The sequence below is a fragment of the Xyrauchen texanus genome, chromosome 9 (assembly GCF_025860055.1).
Source record: "Xyrauchen texanus isolate HMW12.3.18 chromosome 9, RBS_HiC_50CHRs, whole genome shotgun sequence".
In the NCBI taxonomy this organism is placed as follows: Eukaryota; Metazoa; Chordata; class Actinopteri; order Cypriniformes; family Catostomidae; genus Xyrauchen; species Xyrauchen texanus.
Genome location: NC_068284.1, coordinates 19216974 through 19234187, shown reverse-complemented (window position 1 = coordinate 19234187; position 17214 = coordinate 19216974). Strand labels below are relative to the sequence as shown.

The 17214-nt window shown below is 36.9% G+C and overlaps 1 protein-coding gene across 1 annotated transcript in view; it reads right to left on the bottom strand.

Annotated features, from left to right (window-relative positions):
• Positions 1-17214, bottom strand: part of LOC127649150 (collagen alpha-1(XI) chain-like) — a 121596-nt gene that overhangs the window by 24735 nt on the left and 79647 nt on the right. The window contains exons 31-45 of the mRNA XM_052134117.1: positions 16813-16866; positions 15064-15117; positions 14860-14904; positions 14697-14750; positions 14526-14570; positions 14372-14425; positions 14038-14091; positions 13262-13315; positions 13043-13150; positions 12776-12865; positions 9381-9434; positions 5545-5652; positions 5220-5327; positions 3741-3794; positions 3388-3441 (exon numbers count right to left, since the gene is read on the bottom strand). Of these exons, the coding sequence (XP_051990077.1) occupies positions 3388-3441; positions 3741-3794; positions 5220-5327; positions 5545-5652; positions 9381-9434; positions 12776-12865; positions 13043-13150; positions 13262-13315; positions 14038-14091; positions 14372-14425; positions 14526-14570; positions 14697-14750; positions 14860-14904; positions 15064-15117; positions 16813-16866 (990 nt within the window). The remainder of the gene's footprint in view (positions 1-3387; positions 3442-3740; positions 3795-5219; positions 5328-5544; positions 5653-9380; positions 9435-12775; positions 12866-13042; positions 13151-13261; positions 13316-14037; positions 14092-14371; positions 14426-14525; positions 14571-14696; positions 14751-14859; positions 14905-15063; positions 15118-16812; positions 16867-17214) is intronic.

The following is a 17214-nucleotide window of genomic DNA, read 5'->3' as shown; positions in this document are numbered from 1 at the left end:
AGATTTTAACTTTTTTTTAAGAAAAGGAGGTGCAAGTCACACACACACATATATATGTATATATATACACTCACCTAAAGGATTATTAGGAACACCTGTTCAGTTTCTCATTAATGCAATTATCTAATCAACCAATCACATGGCAGTTGCTTCAATGCATTTAGGGGTGTGGTCCTGGTCAAGACAATCTCCTGAACTCCAAACTGAATGTCAGAATGGGAAAGAAAGGTGATTTAAGCAATTTTGAGCGTGGCATGGTTGTTGGTGCCAGACGGGCCGGTCTGAGTATTTCACAATCTGCTCAGTTACTGGGATTTTCACGCACAACCATTTCTAGGGTTTACAAAGAATGGTGTGAAAAGGGAAAAACATCCAGTATGCGGCAGTCCTGTGGGCGAAAATACCTTGTTGATACTAGAGGTCAGAGGAGAATGGGCCGACTGATTCAAGCTGATAGAGGAGCAACTTTGCCTGAAATAACCACTCGTTACAACCGAGGTATGCAGCAAAGCATTTGTGAAGCCACAACATGCACAACCTTGAGGCGGATGGGCTACAACAGCAGAAGACCCCACCGGGTACCACTCATCTCCACTACAAATAGGAAAAAGAGGCTACAATTTGCAAGAGCTCACCAAAATTGGACAGTTGAAGACTGGAAAAATGTTGCCTGGTCTGAAGAGTCTCGATTTCTGTTGAGACATTCAGATGGTAGAGTCAGAATTTGGCGTAAACAGAATGAGAACATGGATCCATCATGCCTTGTTACCACTGTGCAGGCTGGTGGTGGTGGTGTAATGGTGTGGAGGATGTTTTCTTGGCACACTTTAGGCCCCTTAGTGCCAATTGGGCATTGTTTAAATGCCACGGCCTACCTGAGCATTGTTTCTGACCATGTCCATCCCTCTATGGCCACCATGTACCCATCCTCTGATGGCTACTTCCAGCAGGATAATGCACCATGTCACAAAGCTCGAATCATTTCAAATTGGTTTCTTGAAAATGACAATGAGTTCACTGTACTAAAATGGCCCCCACAGTCACCAGATCTCAACCCAATAGAGCATCTTTGGGATGTGGTGGAACGGGAGCTTCGTGCCCTGGATGTGCATCCCACAAATCTCCATCAACTGCAAGATGCTATCCTATCAATATGGGCCAACATTTCTAAAGAATGCTTTCAGCACCTTGTTGAATCAATGCCATGTAGAATTAAGGCAGTTCTGAAGGCGAAAGGGGTCAAACACAGTATTAGTATGGTGTTCCTAATAATCCTTTAGGTGAGTGTATATATATATATATATATATATATATATATATATATATATATATATTGTAGCATTGTAATAATCAATATTATGCCACAAATGCTCTAGTTTGAGCTTAACTTGTACTGAACCTCAAATGCTCCCAAGGTTTTTGAGATTCAGTCCCTAAGTACAAAAGCTGAATAGTCTCCAAGAATGTTCTTCACATAGCTGCAAAGAATAGGTGTAATTATCAGCCTTTAGAGAGCTAATGAGGAAGATGCATCAAGAAAACAGAGGGGGCCAGCTGGGAGTGTTCAGCTTAAGTCATACACTTTAAATATTCAACTGTGTGCCACCTGGCTCAGACTATTTGCTCACACTGCTACTTTTTCAACACAGAAGGTGGCTTGACACTGACAAAAGTAAGTAGTCTTTTAACATAGTAATATAGATTTCCCTAACTACAATGGTGGGTACAACCTCAATAATCAACGCAATCAAGTACAACCCCCCAATATTTATACAATGATCAATGGATAGATGTACATGCAAATCTACGCCCTTGGGCTAGACCTCTGAAGCCTCTGAACCCTGGTGTTAAGTGTCTCTCATGCGGTGATGGTTCATGACACTCCTTGCAGTAGTCAAACCTACAGTCAATCCTTTTGGTTGTCAGTCCAGCTCCTTAACCATAGGTTGTATGAACATTACATTATATATAAAAATAGCAAACCAAGAGGCATCTGCAAATAAATGAGCTTACACCTTTTCACAGAACTACACTTTAAACCAGGGGTCTCAAAGTCAAATTACCCGAGGGTCACTAGCCAGGAGGTATATATATAGATATATATATATATATACATATTTTTTTTTTTTCATAGATTTTTTTTTATATAATAACAAAAAAACACTGTTGTGAATATGTAAATCTAACCACATTTAAGTCTCATTTACCTGTGCACAAAATAAAATTTAGTTTGATAGCCTCCAAAACTTTTTAATCCTCCTATTGTGCCCAGGTGAACTTCCCTAAAGATAAATTATTTTTTAAATGGCTGACGTGTTTTGTGCTTGTCAGATTATAGAATGGATAGTATAAGAATAGAGAAGAAGGATTTGTTTCTCCTCTCAAATGTTCTGATGTGTTCTTTTTCTTTATGTTTTCAGACTTTGTCATCGACATGCAAGTGCCAGCTTTACAAATATCTGACAGACTGAGTTGTAACATTTCAATCATGGTCTATTTTTATCCATCATTTTAGTTCAAATTTCCGTGATATGCAGTATATTTGATGTTGTCTCGATACAGTCAACATTTTCAGTAAAATATATCAATACGTAGTATGCATGAGTCTGAGTAAGCAGGTGTTCTATTTAATCATTCACACATAGAGTGAGAGAGAGAGAGAGAGAGAGAGAGAGAGAGAGAGAGAGAGAATACCAATGCCAGAATAAAAACGTAAGGACTTATAAACACGTGAAAAATGATGCGCAGTCCGAAATACACAGAATGTATAATATTCCCGGCCGGATGCTTTATTCAGGTCTGAAAAAGAAGACATTTGGTTTCACAACAATTACTTGGCACTGGCACTGTAGACTGAGCAGAAATGGTGCATGCCAGTGAATAGTGGTCAGTTAACAGTTTTAGTTATTGCTGCAGTTATAGCCTACAGTAATGAATCATGCATGGACAGACGTTTTCGGCATTGAGTGACTCATCTCTCCCTCATACATAGCAGACTGCTCTGTATGGTTAATGTCAGAGTAATGGCGCTTGATATTGTATTTTGTGAGAATGGAAGACCTATTGTATGTAGCAGTCCCGTTAAGAGATGAGAAACATAAAAATTTACTTTGAACTGGGGAAGTTATTTAAACATATAAGGACATAAATTGCATAGCAATCATTTAACAGTTATTTATCAATGAAATCATTTTAGTTCAGTTAGACAGGCAAAATAAGTGACTTGAGTAGCTGTAGTGTGGCCTAATTATACAAACACTTTTTGGGTCACTGTATCTGTATGACAGTGATGCCTCATAGGAAACTACAGAGGAACTGAGAAAAAAGAGGAACGTTTGGGTTTTCTTGTGTGATGCAGAAATAGAAGGTTAAAAATCCAGTACTCACAGCAGGACCTGGAGCTCCAACAACACCCTGTGGACCTCCTGGACCTGGGGGACCCTATAGCAACAGACAAAGAGGGCGACGTTAAGGATTGACTCTAAAGTAGATTAACTCCACACACAAAAGGTCACATGATAGTTTTTGGTGCCTAAGTTAGCATTTGGTAATGTACAACGTGTATGCTTTATAGGGTTACTTATTGCATCAAAGTATCTTACACAAGTCAAGTGCATTTTCCAACTTGGTTTAAATGGTGTAAATGCAACATATTTGTACAAATTTAAGGTGTATTGTTCAAGGTTTTGGTTTTAAGTCAATTTAATGTTTTGCATAAATTGTGCATAGAAGTAACTTACCTGTTCGCCCTTACCACCTTTGCCTCCCTTTTGACCGGGCTCACCAACCTCTCCCTTTAACAAATGAAAGATAATTGAAAGAACTGATTTTCAAAATCATGCTTGATCATCAAAAATATCTCACGTTCATTTTAGCCTCAACGGCACAGAAAACATCACTCCTGAGATATTTATTTAACAGTAAAACAAAGACCTTGGGGTGTGTTTGCAATTAATTGATCACTTGGCCCCTCCGACACCATTGGCACAACAACTAAAAAAAATAATGTGCCTTGGGACGTGATAAGGATCTAAAAGAGTACTGTTCTACATTACACAGGGAGCTAATACATTCTGGAATACATTAGTACATGTAGTTTTTTTGAACATATAGTTTATTTTGTCTCAAGCTTCCAAAGCATGTTTGTTTACTTGTATGTGCATGTGTGTGTGTATATATTCGCCTTGATTGTCAACATCTTGCTGTGGTAATGAATTTATGTGTTAAGTTTGGTGTTAGTTATGGATAAGGCAAAATTCTGTCCTCAGAATCACTATTGGTGTACAGAAATGTGATGGGAAGGAATGTTTAGACCTGACACATCATTTTCTTAATTAGCACTTCTGCTTTCCAGTACAAATATCTTAAATATTCTGAAAACAAGATATATTTACTTGACAAACAAAATGCCATAATATATTAAGTTCCCTTTGAATTAAGTTTACTTTTCTTACCCCATTGGTAAATACTTTTTTCTTCTTTTAAGCATAAACCTCACTACATTTAGTTAGATTTCTCTGAAAACAAGACAAACTATCTCATCTCATTTTGCTTGTCAAGTAAATTTATTTTGTTTTAAGAATATATATAAAAAAAAAATACTAATTAAGAACATAATTTTTTGAGTCCAATTCATAATGCTACACTAGTATACACTGCATTCTCAGCATTGCCACAAGGGGCACTTTACTGCCCTGCAATGGTAAAATGCAGTAACTACACATTAGAGTCATGACCAAATCGGATCTCTCCTGTTACAGTTGGATTGGGCTCAACTTTGCTCAGATTCAGATAAAACAGAGTGAGATCATTTTAGTTTTAGTGTTTAGCATAGTTACTGTATTTTTGGCATTGTATGGCATAATAACAGACATTAATGTAAACTTATTCTACGGGCAGGTTTCTCTTTCAAGTCAACTACTGTCAGGTGGGAGCAACAGTTTGAAGAGAATCTTGCTGAGCAAGTTAGACCTTGTAAACATGTTTATAGCTAGCTTCCTGAATAATAACACATCCAGTTTAATGGCACAGATATTTAAAGGTAACTCTATCTAGTTTGTTACCGCCACAGCCATGCAAGCACGCACTAAATTATGTACAAAGGGACAGAATGCTTGCAATTCATTGGCCAAGCATTCGCATCTGCATACTACTAAAAGTATGTTTCTGGCCTATGGGTCAAAAGGTGATTCTTTGAAGTTTGGAATTAATTGATATACCTTGTCACCATCCTCTCCAGGTGGACCCTGAGGTCCGGCTGGGCCCGGAAGACCAACTGGACCTTGGATGCCATCACGACCAGCAGGACCAGCAGGTCCTTTCTCACCCTGGACAAATTAATGGGAAAATATTGTACATTAATGGCATATAAAAGAAATTGCTGTTAATGAAACATCTCTGAATGTATATTGTATGGAAAATGCTTTAAAGGAATAGTTCATATTTTGGCAATCATCTCAGTCACAAAAACTTCTTTTTCATTTTTAGTCAATGGGATAACATTGCAAAAACCAGCATATTTGTCTTCAAACATTGCTCACTCACCGGACCACCCTTTTCTCCAGCAGGTCCTGGGGGTCCCTGAGGGCCATTGCGTCCCGTTACACCAATGGGTCCTCCTGGTCCAGCTCCTCCTCTCTCTCCTGGTGACCCCTGTGATCCACAAACCTCAAATCAAATCTAACTGAAACCCAATTAATTTATTATACTAATTAAGATTCAAAATAATTATTTGTAAAATTATATATATATATATATATATATATATATATATATATATATATATATATATATATATATTATGTGGCCTCAGACTACCTGGGGCCCCAAGATTGCCAAAGAAACCTAAACACCATGGCCCTTGGTGCATCTAGTGTGAGATGTCCACTAGGGTCACTGGGGCACTTGGCTCATAAGTTGAGTTAATCACTAAAGCCCCGAGCTTCTATTTTTAGTCATCTAAAGTTACCATAATAAAAACAAGCCAAACAGTCCTCAATGCTTATGGATATGTGCTCTGCCACAAGGAGTGGTGTTGGCGGGGAGGCCTCCAGACACGTGTGCCTTGGGGCCTCAGGGGACCATGATCCATCACTGTGTTGACATTTTTATTCGGTTTGTTTCGTGCTGAGAGACGTGCACCTGTACACATCTTTATGCCGCACTGAACAACATGAAAGCACATTAGCACAGTAAATATGTTTCTTTCTGGCAGGAAAGTATCAGCAGGTCATGATGACAAACAAAAGTTTCTCTTGATAATGTTTCTCTTGATAAATCGAGGATCAGCTCTCTGGTTCAGAACCATCATGGAGCATGTCTTTTTCAGAAACAGTCCATTAGTGCATCTATAAGCTCTCAGATAGAAACCTTTATTTACTGTTTACTTGAGGACACCCAGTTGGTTTCACATACATGCACACAAACACACAACCTCCTGGTGCATTAGCCATCAGTGATAATGCTTTCAAACATAGAGAACCAGACACTTTTTTCAGGTGGGTACCATCACTGAGTAAGTGAATTCATATTATAAAGCAATAAGTATCACTGTATCTACATGCACAAAATTAAAGAAGCCTAACATTTAAAACGTAAAGGTAATTTTTCTGCTTAAATACTTTCTCCTATCCCATCATAATATGCAGAGTCTACTATAAGTATGTACTACTAAATAAATAATTATGACAAAAATCATAATGGATGATTATTGAATGTTCATATTGTATTCTTAATTATACATTTTGAGTACATACAATTTCTAATAGTGTATTAAATATTGTGTAAATTATTTTTAAAACATGACCGTTTTCCACCCTCATTCTGACCCTCTGTCAAAAATGCATGGTTTTGGTGCTGCTTGTCCTTTAAGATTTGACAGTACACACTAGAGGTCTGCAACCCAACCCAGGCCTAACTGAACAAGAGTCGGGTCAGTTTTTCATGTAAGACTTCGGGTTCAGGTTTATAATTATGAAAAATAAACAGGGCTACCAAAATCATTTCACGCATGTGCTCTGTTTCTTCAGCATCTCACGTAGGACTGGCACATTTTAAACATCATGTTAAGTAAAAAAAAACAAAACATAGAATTGACAAAAACGCATGTTGAGACACCTGCGTACAGTTTCATATGTTGCGCTGCGTCAAGATTGTTTTGTTACAAAGATTAATTGTTCTAATCAAGGCTGCATAGAGGGGACTGTTGCATTGTTTCAAATTATTCCACATTGTTCTTCACCAAGCAAAGTTTCAGTGCTAGATAAACGGTAAGGCAGTACTGCTGTACCTAGGGGCTGCCATGCCTTGTTAAAACTGTATACGTTTTAATACTTTTACGGATGTTGGCTACAACGCTAACATAAAATACAGCCTATTGCAACAGTATTTGCTAAGAGAAGAGTAGAGAGAAGAATTATAGTGAGCGATCTGGGGTTCGGGTCGGGTTTGGGCTTAAAATTTGACGGTATCTTTCTGGCCGGGTAGAGTTTCATTTTAAGGCCCATGCAGGCCTCTAGTACACACCCACTGTTGATGATTGTCCCTCTGCTCTTGATTGACCTGCTCTCTCTCTACTTGCCATCTCACTGCTCACTGCTACTAGGCGGGCTATAGAAGTGATAGGGTAAAGTAGGCGTTGATGTGTTGTTGTGAATATGGTCAGATGCAAATGTCTACCACAGTGTGACATCACACTGTGGAGGAAGTAGAGAACAAGTCTTTTTGGCAGCTTGGTTTCAACAAATGTACCGTACAAATGTGAGTTGAATGCTTTATCATACCCCCACACAGTGTGGATATGTACACTATTTAAGAGAGAAGTATTGGACTGAGGTTAGCTAACATGCTAAACTAGTGGCAACACACTGCATGCATTTGAAATGTCACATTTAATGGCTGAAATATGGCGAATGCTTACTTGCAGTAAAAAAACAAAAAAACATTAGTTTTTCCAAAGTTCCACTTTGAAAATTCATACACTAGACAGTTCTTCATTTGGGACACAACAAATCATTATTTTTGCAATACTTTGATGCTAGCACAGATATAAGCACAGGCAATCTTGCTCCATCCATACTGACTATGCCAAAGAATGCATTCTAATATCAAACTGACACAACATACAGCTCTGACTCACTCCTCATCTGATCCACCACCCTATAAACAAATAGTAGACAAGTTTGAGTTTGTTAGAAACTTCTTAGTCACAATCTGCTTCCAGTGAGTCAATTTAGGCACATGGCAGGAGGTCTATTTATGCAGAGATAAGATCGCTGATTGGTGAGGGTGGGCCACTGACTCCAAATCCTTCTGATTTAAGAGATTTTTCTTGCCAGGCTATACAGATGCCTTTTATTCAAGAGAGACAATGAATCCCTGAACCAATCTTCCTCCAATTGAAAGGGGATTCACATAGCGCACAGCTGAAGCTTTGATGGTCTTAAGATGTACTGCTGTGCCTTCACTGCACTATAAGAACCGAGAGCATTTACTTTGAAGAAAGCATGTTATGAAGAATGTTGATGCTGCTCTTTCATCCAATTGAAGTGAAAGTTGACAGAGGCTGTCAGTCCCTAAAATTCTTCCTAACTTCGCTTTTTGTGCTCCACTGAAGGAACTCATACAGGTTTGAAACAACATGGGGGTAATTATGACAGAATTTTCAGTTTGGGGTAAACCATCCCTTTAAAACAAAGGGATATTATGGTGTTAAATAAAAACGAAATATTTAAGATTCTGGACTATTTTAGGTAACTAATCAAATAAGCAAATCGATGACAGTGAGCATGTTAACTCCTTTGTAAATATGCTTCTAATTGTATCACACAAGATGCTCTTTGGAACATTCTTGAATCATTGGTGGGATAACATGGTTCATAAGGTTTTGCAAAAACTTTCCATGTCAGCTCGAGTGCATGCTGTCATTAAAGCAAAAAAGGACCAACCAAATACAAAGAAAGGTTGATTTTTCAATTCAACTAATCACTTAAATTGTTATGCTGACAATATCATTTGTAATTATAATTTTTTTTAATTATTAAATTAGAAAAATGCAAAAATGAAGCATTTTACTAGAGGTCTAAGACCTTAGACTCTATATCTGAGTTTCAAAGCACATTACATGTATGATTAAAATGTAATAACTGACATGGTGATGGACACATTGATAAGGCCTGACTCATTCAGCATGATCAGATGGCATTGGATAAGATCACACACACTAAACTGGGCTCTCAGTGCCAATATTATGGTCATTAAATTCACCACCTGCTGACTGCGTCCAGTCGAGAATTAGCCTGATGTCACTTCAGTAATAGAGGCAAAGTCTGCCGATAGCCCATTTGCAGTAACAGAGTTTCCATGGTAACACAGGTACTTACACTGGGGCCTGGTGGACCCTGCGGACCCTCGCCTCCCTTCAGACCACCTGGACCCTGTGAGTGAGAGAGAGAGAGAGAGAGAGAGAGAGAGGGAGAGAGAAAGAGAGGTTTAAATGAGTAAGAATAAATCAATCCCATATTCCCTCATGAGAGCTGTGCTTCAAAATCTGTCAAAGTGGCATCTAAAACTGTGTGTGCCTGCAAGTGTTTGTGCCAGGATATGGCAGCTGTTTGTACTATAAGTCTACTGGAAATACAGCCCAGAGTGTTTATAAAACTGGCAATCTATCAGTTTCCTACATCAGAAAGCAAGCGCTGCCAGTACATTATCATATGATGCCAGGAACACCTCATTCTGCGTCATCAAATACATATGAACCATCTGAATGTAACCATCAAAACAATGAGTGACAGCATAGTCAACTGTTGTTTATTTAAATCAACATTCACAGACTGATTCACGACGGACTGTGTGGAGACTGAAATTCATTAAGAAGACAGACACAATTTTGTAAACCAGAAATTCCTGAACGAAATAGCAGTGTTAGCAAGACAGCATAAGAATAGTGTTTAGGCGAGTTTATGTTTTAGGCTTTGATTATTTTTAAATGAAATTCTGCATCGGCCGAATTGTCATGACACTCAGTGCACATCTTTTTTCTATTGGCTGTGCAAAAGAATCAACACAGTCACTGTGCATTTGAAAGGTGGCTATAATATGGAAGGAAAATCACTATTCATTATGCAAACAGATTAAAGAAAGAAGACAAATCAGAATTCAGTATGCAAATATGATGACATATACACTGCTTGTTACACTTTGAATGTTGAACTTTCTATAATTTCTAGAATATAATCAAAATATAAAAATCAATGGGAAATTTCAATATAATTAGGAATATTAATAGGAATTTAATGTTAAATTCCTTGAAAAAGAATCAAATTAACAACAATCAAAATAGATAGCACACCTCAGGCTGAAATAATGATAAAAAATAATAATAATAAACCTTTAAAGTTTACTTCAGTTTTGGTTGTGTTGATTATTATACAGTGTCTCTTAAATAAATATCAATTGAATTGCATAATGTGGGTCATGCTGTTATTTTTTTTTTATTAATATTTTCATAATGTACCAAGTTAGAATGTTCCCTGTATAATTTAAAGCATGAGATTTTCATAAGTACGCTAAATGGACATTCTAACTGAAATATACCCAAATGAATCAGAATCAAATAAAATCATATCAAAATCAGAATCAAATCAAGAGCTTGTGGATCAGAATCAATTTCGGATATCTTTACATATACACAGCCCTAAAATGTGCTTGAATGGAGTCTGCTTGTTAAGTGGTTTAAGCTGTATTAATACATGTTTAATAATTAAGGTTAGAGACTTAAAGGGATAGTTCACCCAAAAATGTAAATATTCTCATCATTTAATACCATCCCAGATGTGTATGACTTTCTTCTGCATAAGACTAAGTTTTTAAAAGAATATTTCAGCTCTGTAGGCCATTACAATGCAAGTGAATAGTGACCAGAACTCAAAAAGCTCCAAAAAGAAGATAAAGGCAGCATAAAAGTAATCCATAAGACTCCAGTGGCTTAATACATGTCTTCTGAAGTGATTCAGTCGGTTTTGGGAGAGAAAAGACCAAAAAATAAGTCATTAAAAGTAAAAAAGGAGTTACATTTGTGTCTGTTCTCACCTTAAACCGATTTGATCGCTTCAGAAGACATTGATAAACTGAGGTTGTCTGGACTACTTTTAGGCTCCTTTTTGGAGCTTTTGGAGTTCTGGTCACCATCATACACATCTGGGATGGCATGAGGATGAGTAAATGATTAGATAATTTACATTTTTGGGTGAACTATCCCTTTAAACAAACTGCTAAGCAGTATGTTTGAATAATTGTAATACATTACTGCCTTGCTAGAACTGAAACTAAAAACAACACAATATTTGACTTCAATCTGCACCACAGTATACATATTTTTAATAAAGAAAACCGAACAGAGACATTTACAAGTCTCTATGACTTATATATCCTTTGAGTTGCACAACTGTAGCTGTTTGTGATGCAGTACATAATTTACAGGCCCAGAGAGCACCAAATCAGAGCTGCAAGGGACAATAAATATGTCATAGTGAATCTCTGATCCAAAAGCAGGCTAGACGTATACTGCATTCCTCTGCAAAGCTCATACTCTGAGTTTACACTCTAGGTTATTTATCATCTCAGATATTTGAAACTCCTGAATTGTGTGTGCAGGTCAGTTCTGCCACACAGGCTGCTCTTGCAAACCTTACACAACTTATTTCAGGCACTGCTTTTGTGTTCATTAAAAAAAAAGAAACAAACAATCACCAAGGGAGGGCCAGTTTATGGGATATACTGTAGGTTACCATCATTCTATAGGACAGCACAATATATCACGTGAGCTCCATGTGCACTTATAGTGCTCTGAAATGAGGATGAGAAAAAAGGAGAAACAGCAAAATCTCACTAGATATGTTGAAACATAACGCTAATACCTTTCATTTTTACCCAAAAGGTTTGTGCAATAGGTTATGTAGCTTAAGAGTATTTATGTCCAAATAAGTTGGGGCTTTGTGCGTTTAAGTCAACATGAAATCAAAATTGACCCGTTGTCAACAAACACTCTTATTTTATAGTCCTTCCCCTCCAACCACCTGCCATATATAGATCACTTTCATGATCTAGTCAATTTCCAAAGTCTAAAGGATTATGGCCCCGACATACATTTTTTCACCATAAAAAAATATATATTCTTAATTATTATTTTTCTTCTTGTTTTCTTGGTAATGTTAAAATATTTTGACTTGTTTTAAGCATAAACAAGAAAAGAAATCTGCCAGACGCAAAACAAAAAATGCACTTATTTTCAAGACACATTCTCTGAAAACAAGCCATAATAATATCAGTTGTACTTATCATGTAAATGTATCTTGTTTAATGGATGTTAAAATATTTTTACTGGAAAACAATACTAAGATACTCTTTGGAGTGTTTCTCTTAGAAATATGTCAGATAATGGAAGTAAAATGGGTTTTTCTACAGTGAAAACCATATGATGTTGAATTTTAAATACAGGTCCTAATAGCTTTAAATGTTCAATGGATGAGATGAAAAATGGAATTGAAAATACATTGCAGCAGATTTTCTCTGAAGTGTTGAAGACTTCTGCTAAATGAATGTCTCTATGCATGTTTAACATTTCAGTTAATCTCTATGAGCCTTCAGTCTTAGAGTTACAATGGTGTCCTCTACTGAGGCATTCATACTGCATAAGCATTTACAGGAACAGCAGGCTGTTAGGCAGCTAATGGCCCTTTGGCTGGGCACATAACATTAAAATGCTTGCTCTTACCGCTGCGCCAGGAAGACCCCTTTGTCCTGGGAACCCTTTCAACCCAGAAGGACCAGGCTTGCCAGAACCCCCCTGAGGACCTGGATCACCCTTGAAGGAGAGAGAGACAATGAGATAAGATTTAGTCTTTTAACTTCAAACGACCAACCTCCACAGTTGTTTGTAGGCTTTACAAACATCCACATATTGTTATATTGTACCGTACATTATGCATTATGTAAATGCTACCTGAATATTACTCTTAGGTATCTGAAATGAACACTGTACCTTTCCACCTTCTTTGCCAGCAGCTCCAGGAAGACCTTGCTCTCCAGGGGGCCCTGGAGATCCAGGATGTCCTCTCTCTCCAACAGGCCCAGTTTCTCCTGTTGAGCCCTTTTAAATTCAAAATCAGCTGATAAGTAAACAACAACAACAACTTATGCTCTGTTTTCATTATAAGTTATTATTAAAGCAATGTGTTGGTCTGTTATTTTCTAAGCTTACCTGTGGGCCAACAACACCTCCAGGTCCAGGAGGTCCAGTCTTTCCTTGGAAACCCTGTGGAAAGGCATCAATTGCAATTTATTGTAGTTATCACATATTTGGAAGCAATCTGGGAGAAAAGGAACATCTGCCACATTGAAATTTTATGCAAATATTGAACAGTGTCATCGGTGGTTAGTTCACCCAATAATACAATTTCTGTCATAATTAAATAAAATTAACTAAAATTCTGCCAAACACATATGACTTTCTTTCATGTGTAGAACATGGAAAGAGATGTTAAGCAGAATGTTCTCTTCAGTCACCATTCACATCATATAGAAAAATTCAATGAAAGCAGATGATGACTGAGACTAGTCCCTAAGATTCTCCCTAACACCTCCTTTTGCGTTCCAAAAGTCAAAGTTATACAGATTTAGAGCAATATGAGAGTGAGTAAATGATGAGAGAATGTTCATTTTTCGGTGAAATATCGCTTTAGGAACCTTCATTCAGCCTTAAAAATATCTGCACATACTGTATAGCTTGTGACCTAAAAAAAAATGTTGCTGTATTTTTATCTTGAGAACCACAAAGGACAGATGTTTGACTTTTCACAATTTTTAGCACTTCTATTAGCATCTATTGAACAGTTTTGACTAGAAACAGACAAACAGACCGTGTGAGGCCTTGACACTGTCAGCAACTAAAAGGTACTATAATATAAACATATAAATGTTGCGGACATTGTTTATATGATTATTAGAAAATACTTGTAAGGACAAAAAGAAACTCACAGTCTCTCCTCTCTGTCCAGGGTGACCGGGCAATCCATCCTTTCCAGGAGGTCCCTGAGAGAGTTGCAAGACAGCTTATCAATTTCTCACCTGACACATAGTTTTTATAATAATTAAAAATACAGCATATTTTACTCTACGTCATCATTTTCTGCTAATGTGAAATCAGTTTTGTTGTTAAATGACTACAGTTAGGCCTCTATTTTGAGCAAAAGACAGTCTAATGTGAGTCAAAGAGTGAAATAACTTCAATTCACACTGTTAAAATTGTCACACACACACAAAAATAAGATAAATAAAAGTAAACCTTGAAGAAATTGAATAATTCACTTACATTTGGTCCTTTAGGGCCTGGTAATCCAACAGGGCCCTGAGGTCCTTGGGGTCCCTAAGCACACAAAAACATGATATTTTAGAGAGATATAATAGAACATTTCTGAGATCGATGAATGTAACTAAACTCAAGAAATGATTCAACCATCACTCACTCTTTCTCCTGGGCCACCAGGTGGTCCATCATTTCCTGATGTTCCCTAAAAACACAGAAACATCGTCAGTTACCGGTTAACTGCAGGAAAGCATTTCAAGATAGAGCTTACTCTAGTAAAGTAGCCTTCCATAAAATGAGATTGAGTTAGTCATGACTGATGAGGTCAGACCTTTGCTCCAGGTTTTCCTGTTGGACCTCTGGCACCTCTTCCACCACGAGGACCCTGAATGGCATGACATATTATGTGTTAAACCTTGTGTATTACCAGTGAATGTGGATTAAAAGCATTGTTTATCTCTACTTTAAAGAATTAAACATTCTTATTGTCATACCGTTGGACCTCGTTGTCCTCTTGGACCTGCTTTGCCAGCAATACCCTGAAAAAACACAACCAAACAGATGTCAGTATGCATATCTATGCAATTACAACCTCCCTAAATGTGGTTTGTAATCAAAACCACAGACCAATGATAGAAATGGCTCCTGCCAGGTTGTGATTTGTTAAAAATAAAATGTATAACATTTATCATACGTACCCTTCCTCCCTTCTCTCCATTGGATCCAGGGAAGCCAGCGAAACCATTAGAGCCCTGAGGATTGAAATGAATGATTAGACAGATTGAGGGGAACCGATTACATCTAAAAGGTACATATTTTGAAAGGGTACATATTTTGAAAGACATAACTGTCGATTACCACACACGATAATAATTTAGAAAATAATAATAAAAAAATATGCATTATTGACATAATACCTGTGGGTGGATTTTTCTTTATGTAGACAAAGAAGCTATTTTTCTTCAAGTTATTTTTCTGTGCATCATGCGAAAGTTATAGGATTTACATGACTGTAATCAAAAAATTAGATATAACTTTGTACAGACAAGCCCTTACAAAAATCTAAAGTTTATAGGTAACTTGCCGCAAATATGCCACTGATTATTTTAACCTGCAAAGGACTTTGCTGAAAAGGACTAAAAAAAAAATAATGAGTGGTAAGTTTGCAGCTAGTTTGACAGAACTCTAGATTTTTTGTAAGGTGGTTAGTAACCGAAAGTTGTATTGAACTCTGAAGATTCCTTCAATGTCAAGCAGAGTATCCAATATGTGTTCCCACATTTTAAATAAGGTAATATTTAAAAAAAGAAAGAAAAACTTTAGTCTTTGAGCAAAAGTAAAGTTATGCTGACAGACAGAGGGTGTCCTTGAAGAAGAATTCAACAGAATTACTGCTAATGCTAATGCTAATGCATGTGATACTCAGAGGGCATGCTTGTGGAGTAAGTAAACAGGATGGTTGGGTGCTTGTTAGCACAAGGACATGAGATGAAACTGAAGGTCAAATTAATTTGGCAGAGCAAAGAGGGGCAAGCAGCCCATGTACCCATGAGTCTTAACGATTGATACGCATCAGTAATTTACTCCATGGCCAGTCGCCTGCACATGGTAATGGCACAATTCAAACACACAACGGCAAATACACAACACAAAACTTTTACTCTGAGGGGTTGACAGACCCTGAACAAGCCTGAGAGGATGTAAAAACACCCACAATGATTAACTAAAAAAGAGGAAGAGAACCGGAACCTAGAGTCAAAGTAGCTGACAAAGTAGCTTTATTGTCCACGAAAAGATAATGTGACTTTGCACCACTTTCAATATGAAATAAAATGAACGTCCATTTTACCAAAAAATTATAAGAAACAAATCATCTGCAAAAAAATACAAGGAAATTCAAGATATTTGGGTGGACCACCCAAATTATTATTTTATTGCTGTCAGCAGGTTGGACAAACATCACAACAGAAAATGTGTCTGCATAGTCTAATGGATGTTCACAGTTGTTATTAGTTATGTAGTAATTGCATGCTGAGTGGTTGAGAGATACAGTGGCAGTTTGACACGCAGTGTAGAGATAAAGCAGTCAAGTGTCACAGACAATACGTTTATCCCATTAACGTATCAGTGAACACCAGGCCTTGCGTGTAAAATGCAGCACTTGACAAAGTATATGTATATTCTTTGACAGTTGTACTGTTTAAAAAAGAGATAACAATTGAACAGTTTCTCTTGAATGTTAACATATTTTTATTTTATTTTATTGTTTTTGTTTGTAATTAATACCCTCTTAAAGTAATGTTGGGAGATATATATCAGGTATTAGAGGCAGAAGGAAACTTGCTCCACTTAAAACATAAACATTAACTCATGAAATGGTGTTGTAAAACCACAACAGGAAAAAGGGAAAATAAATATAGACAGTAACAAATGTACTGCACTGTTACCTTAGGACCTTGTCTTCCTGGGTAGCCAGGTAATCCTGGAACACCAAGTTTTCCCTAAAAAAAGACACAAGTACAAACTCTATAAAGGTCTGCACAGTGTGATTTTGACTTCTTAAGTGCACAGTAAGCTCTATTAAACAGCAATACACCACTCTGATGATGAGTTATGATGAGTGGTTTATTAATTGTAATAATTCATAATAATTCATAATAATTATATATATATATATATATATATATATATATATATATATATATATATATATATATATATATATAGTGCTGCACAAAAGTTTTAGGCACTTGTGAAAAACTTTCAAAGTGAGGATTTCTTAAAACAATTATGACATAAATAGTTTTCATTAATCAATTAACATCAGACAAAGTCCAATAAACAGAAAA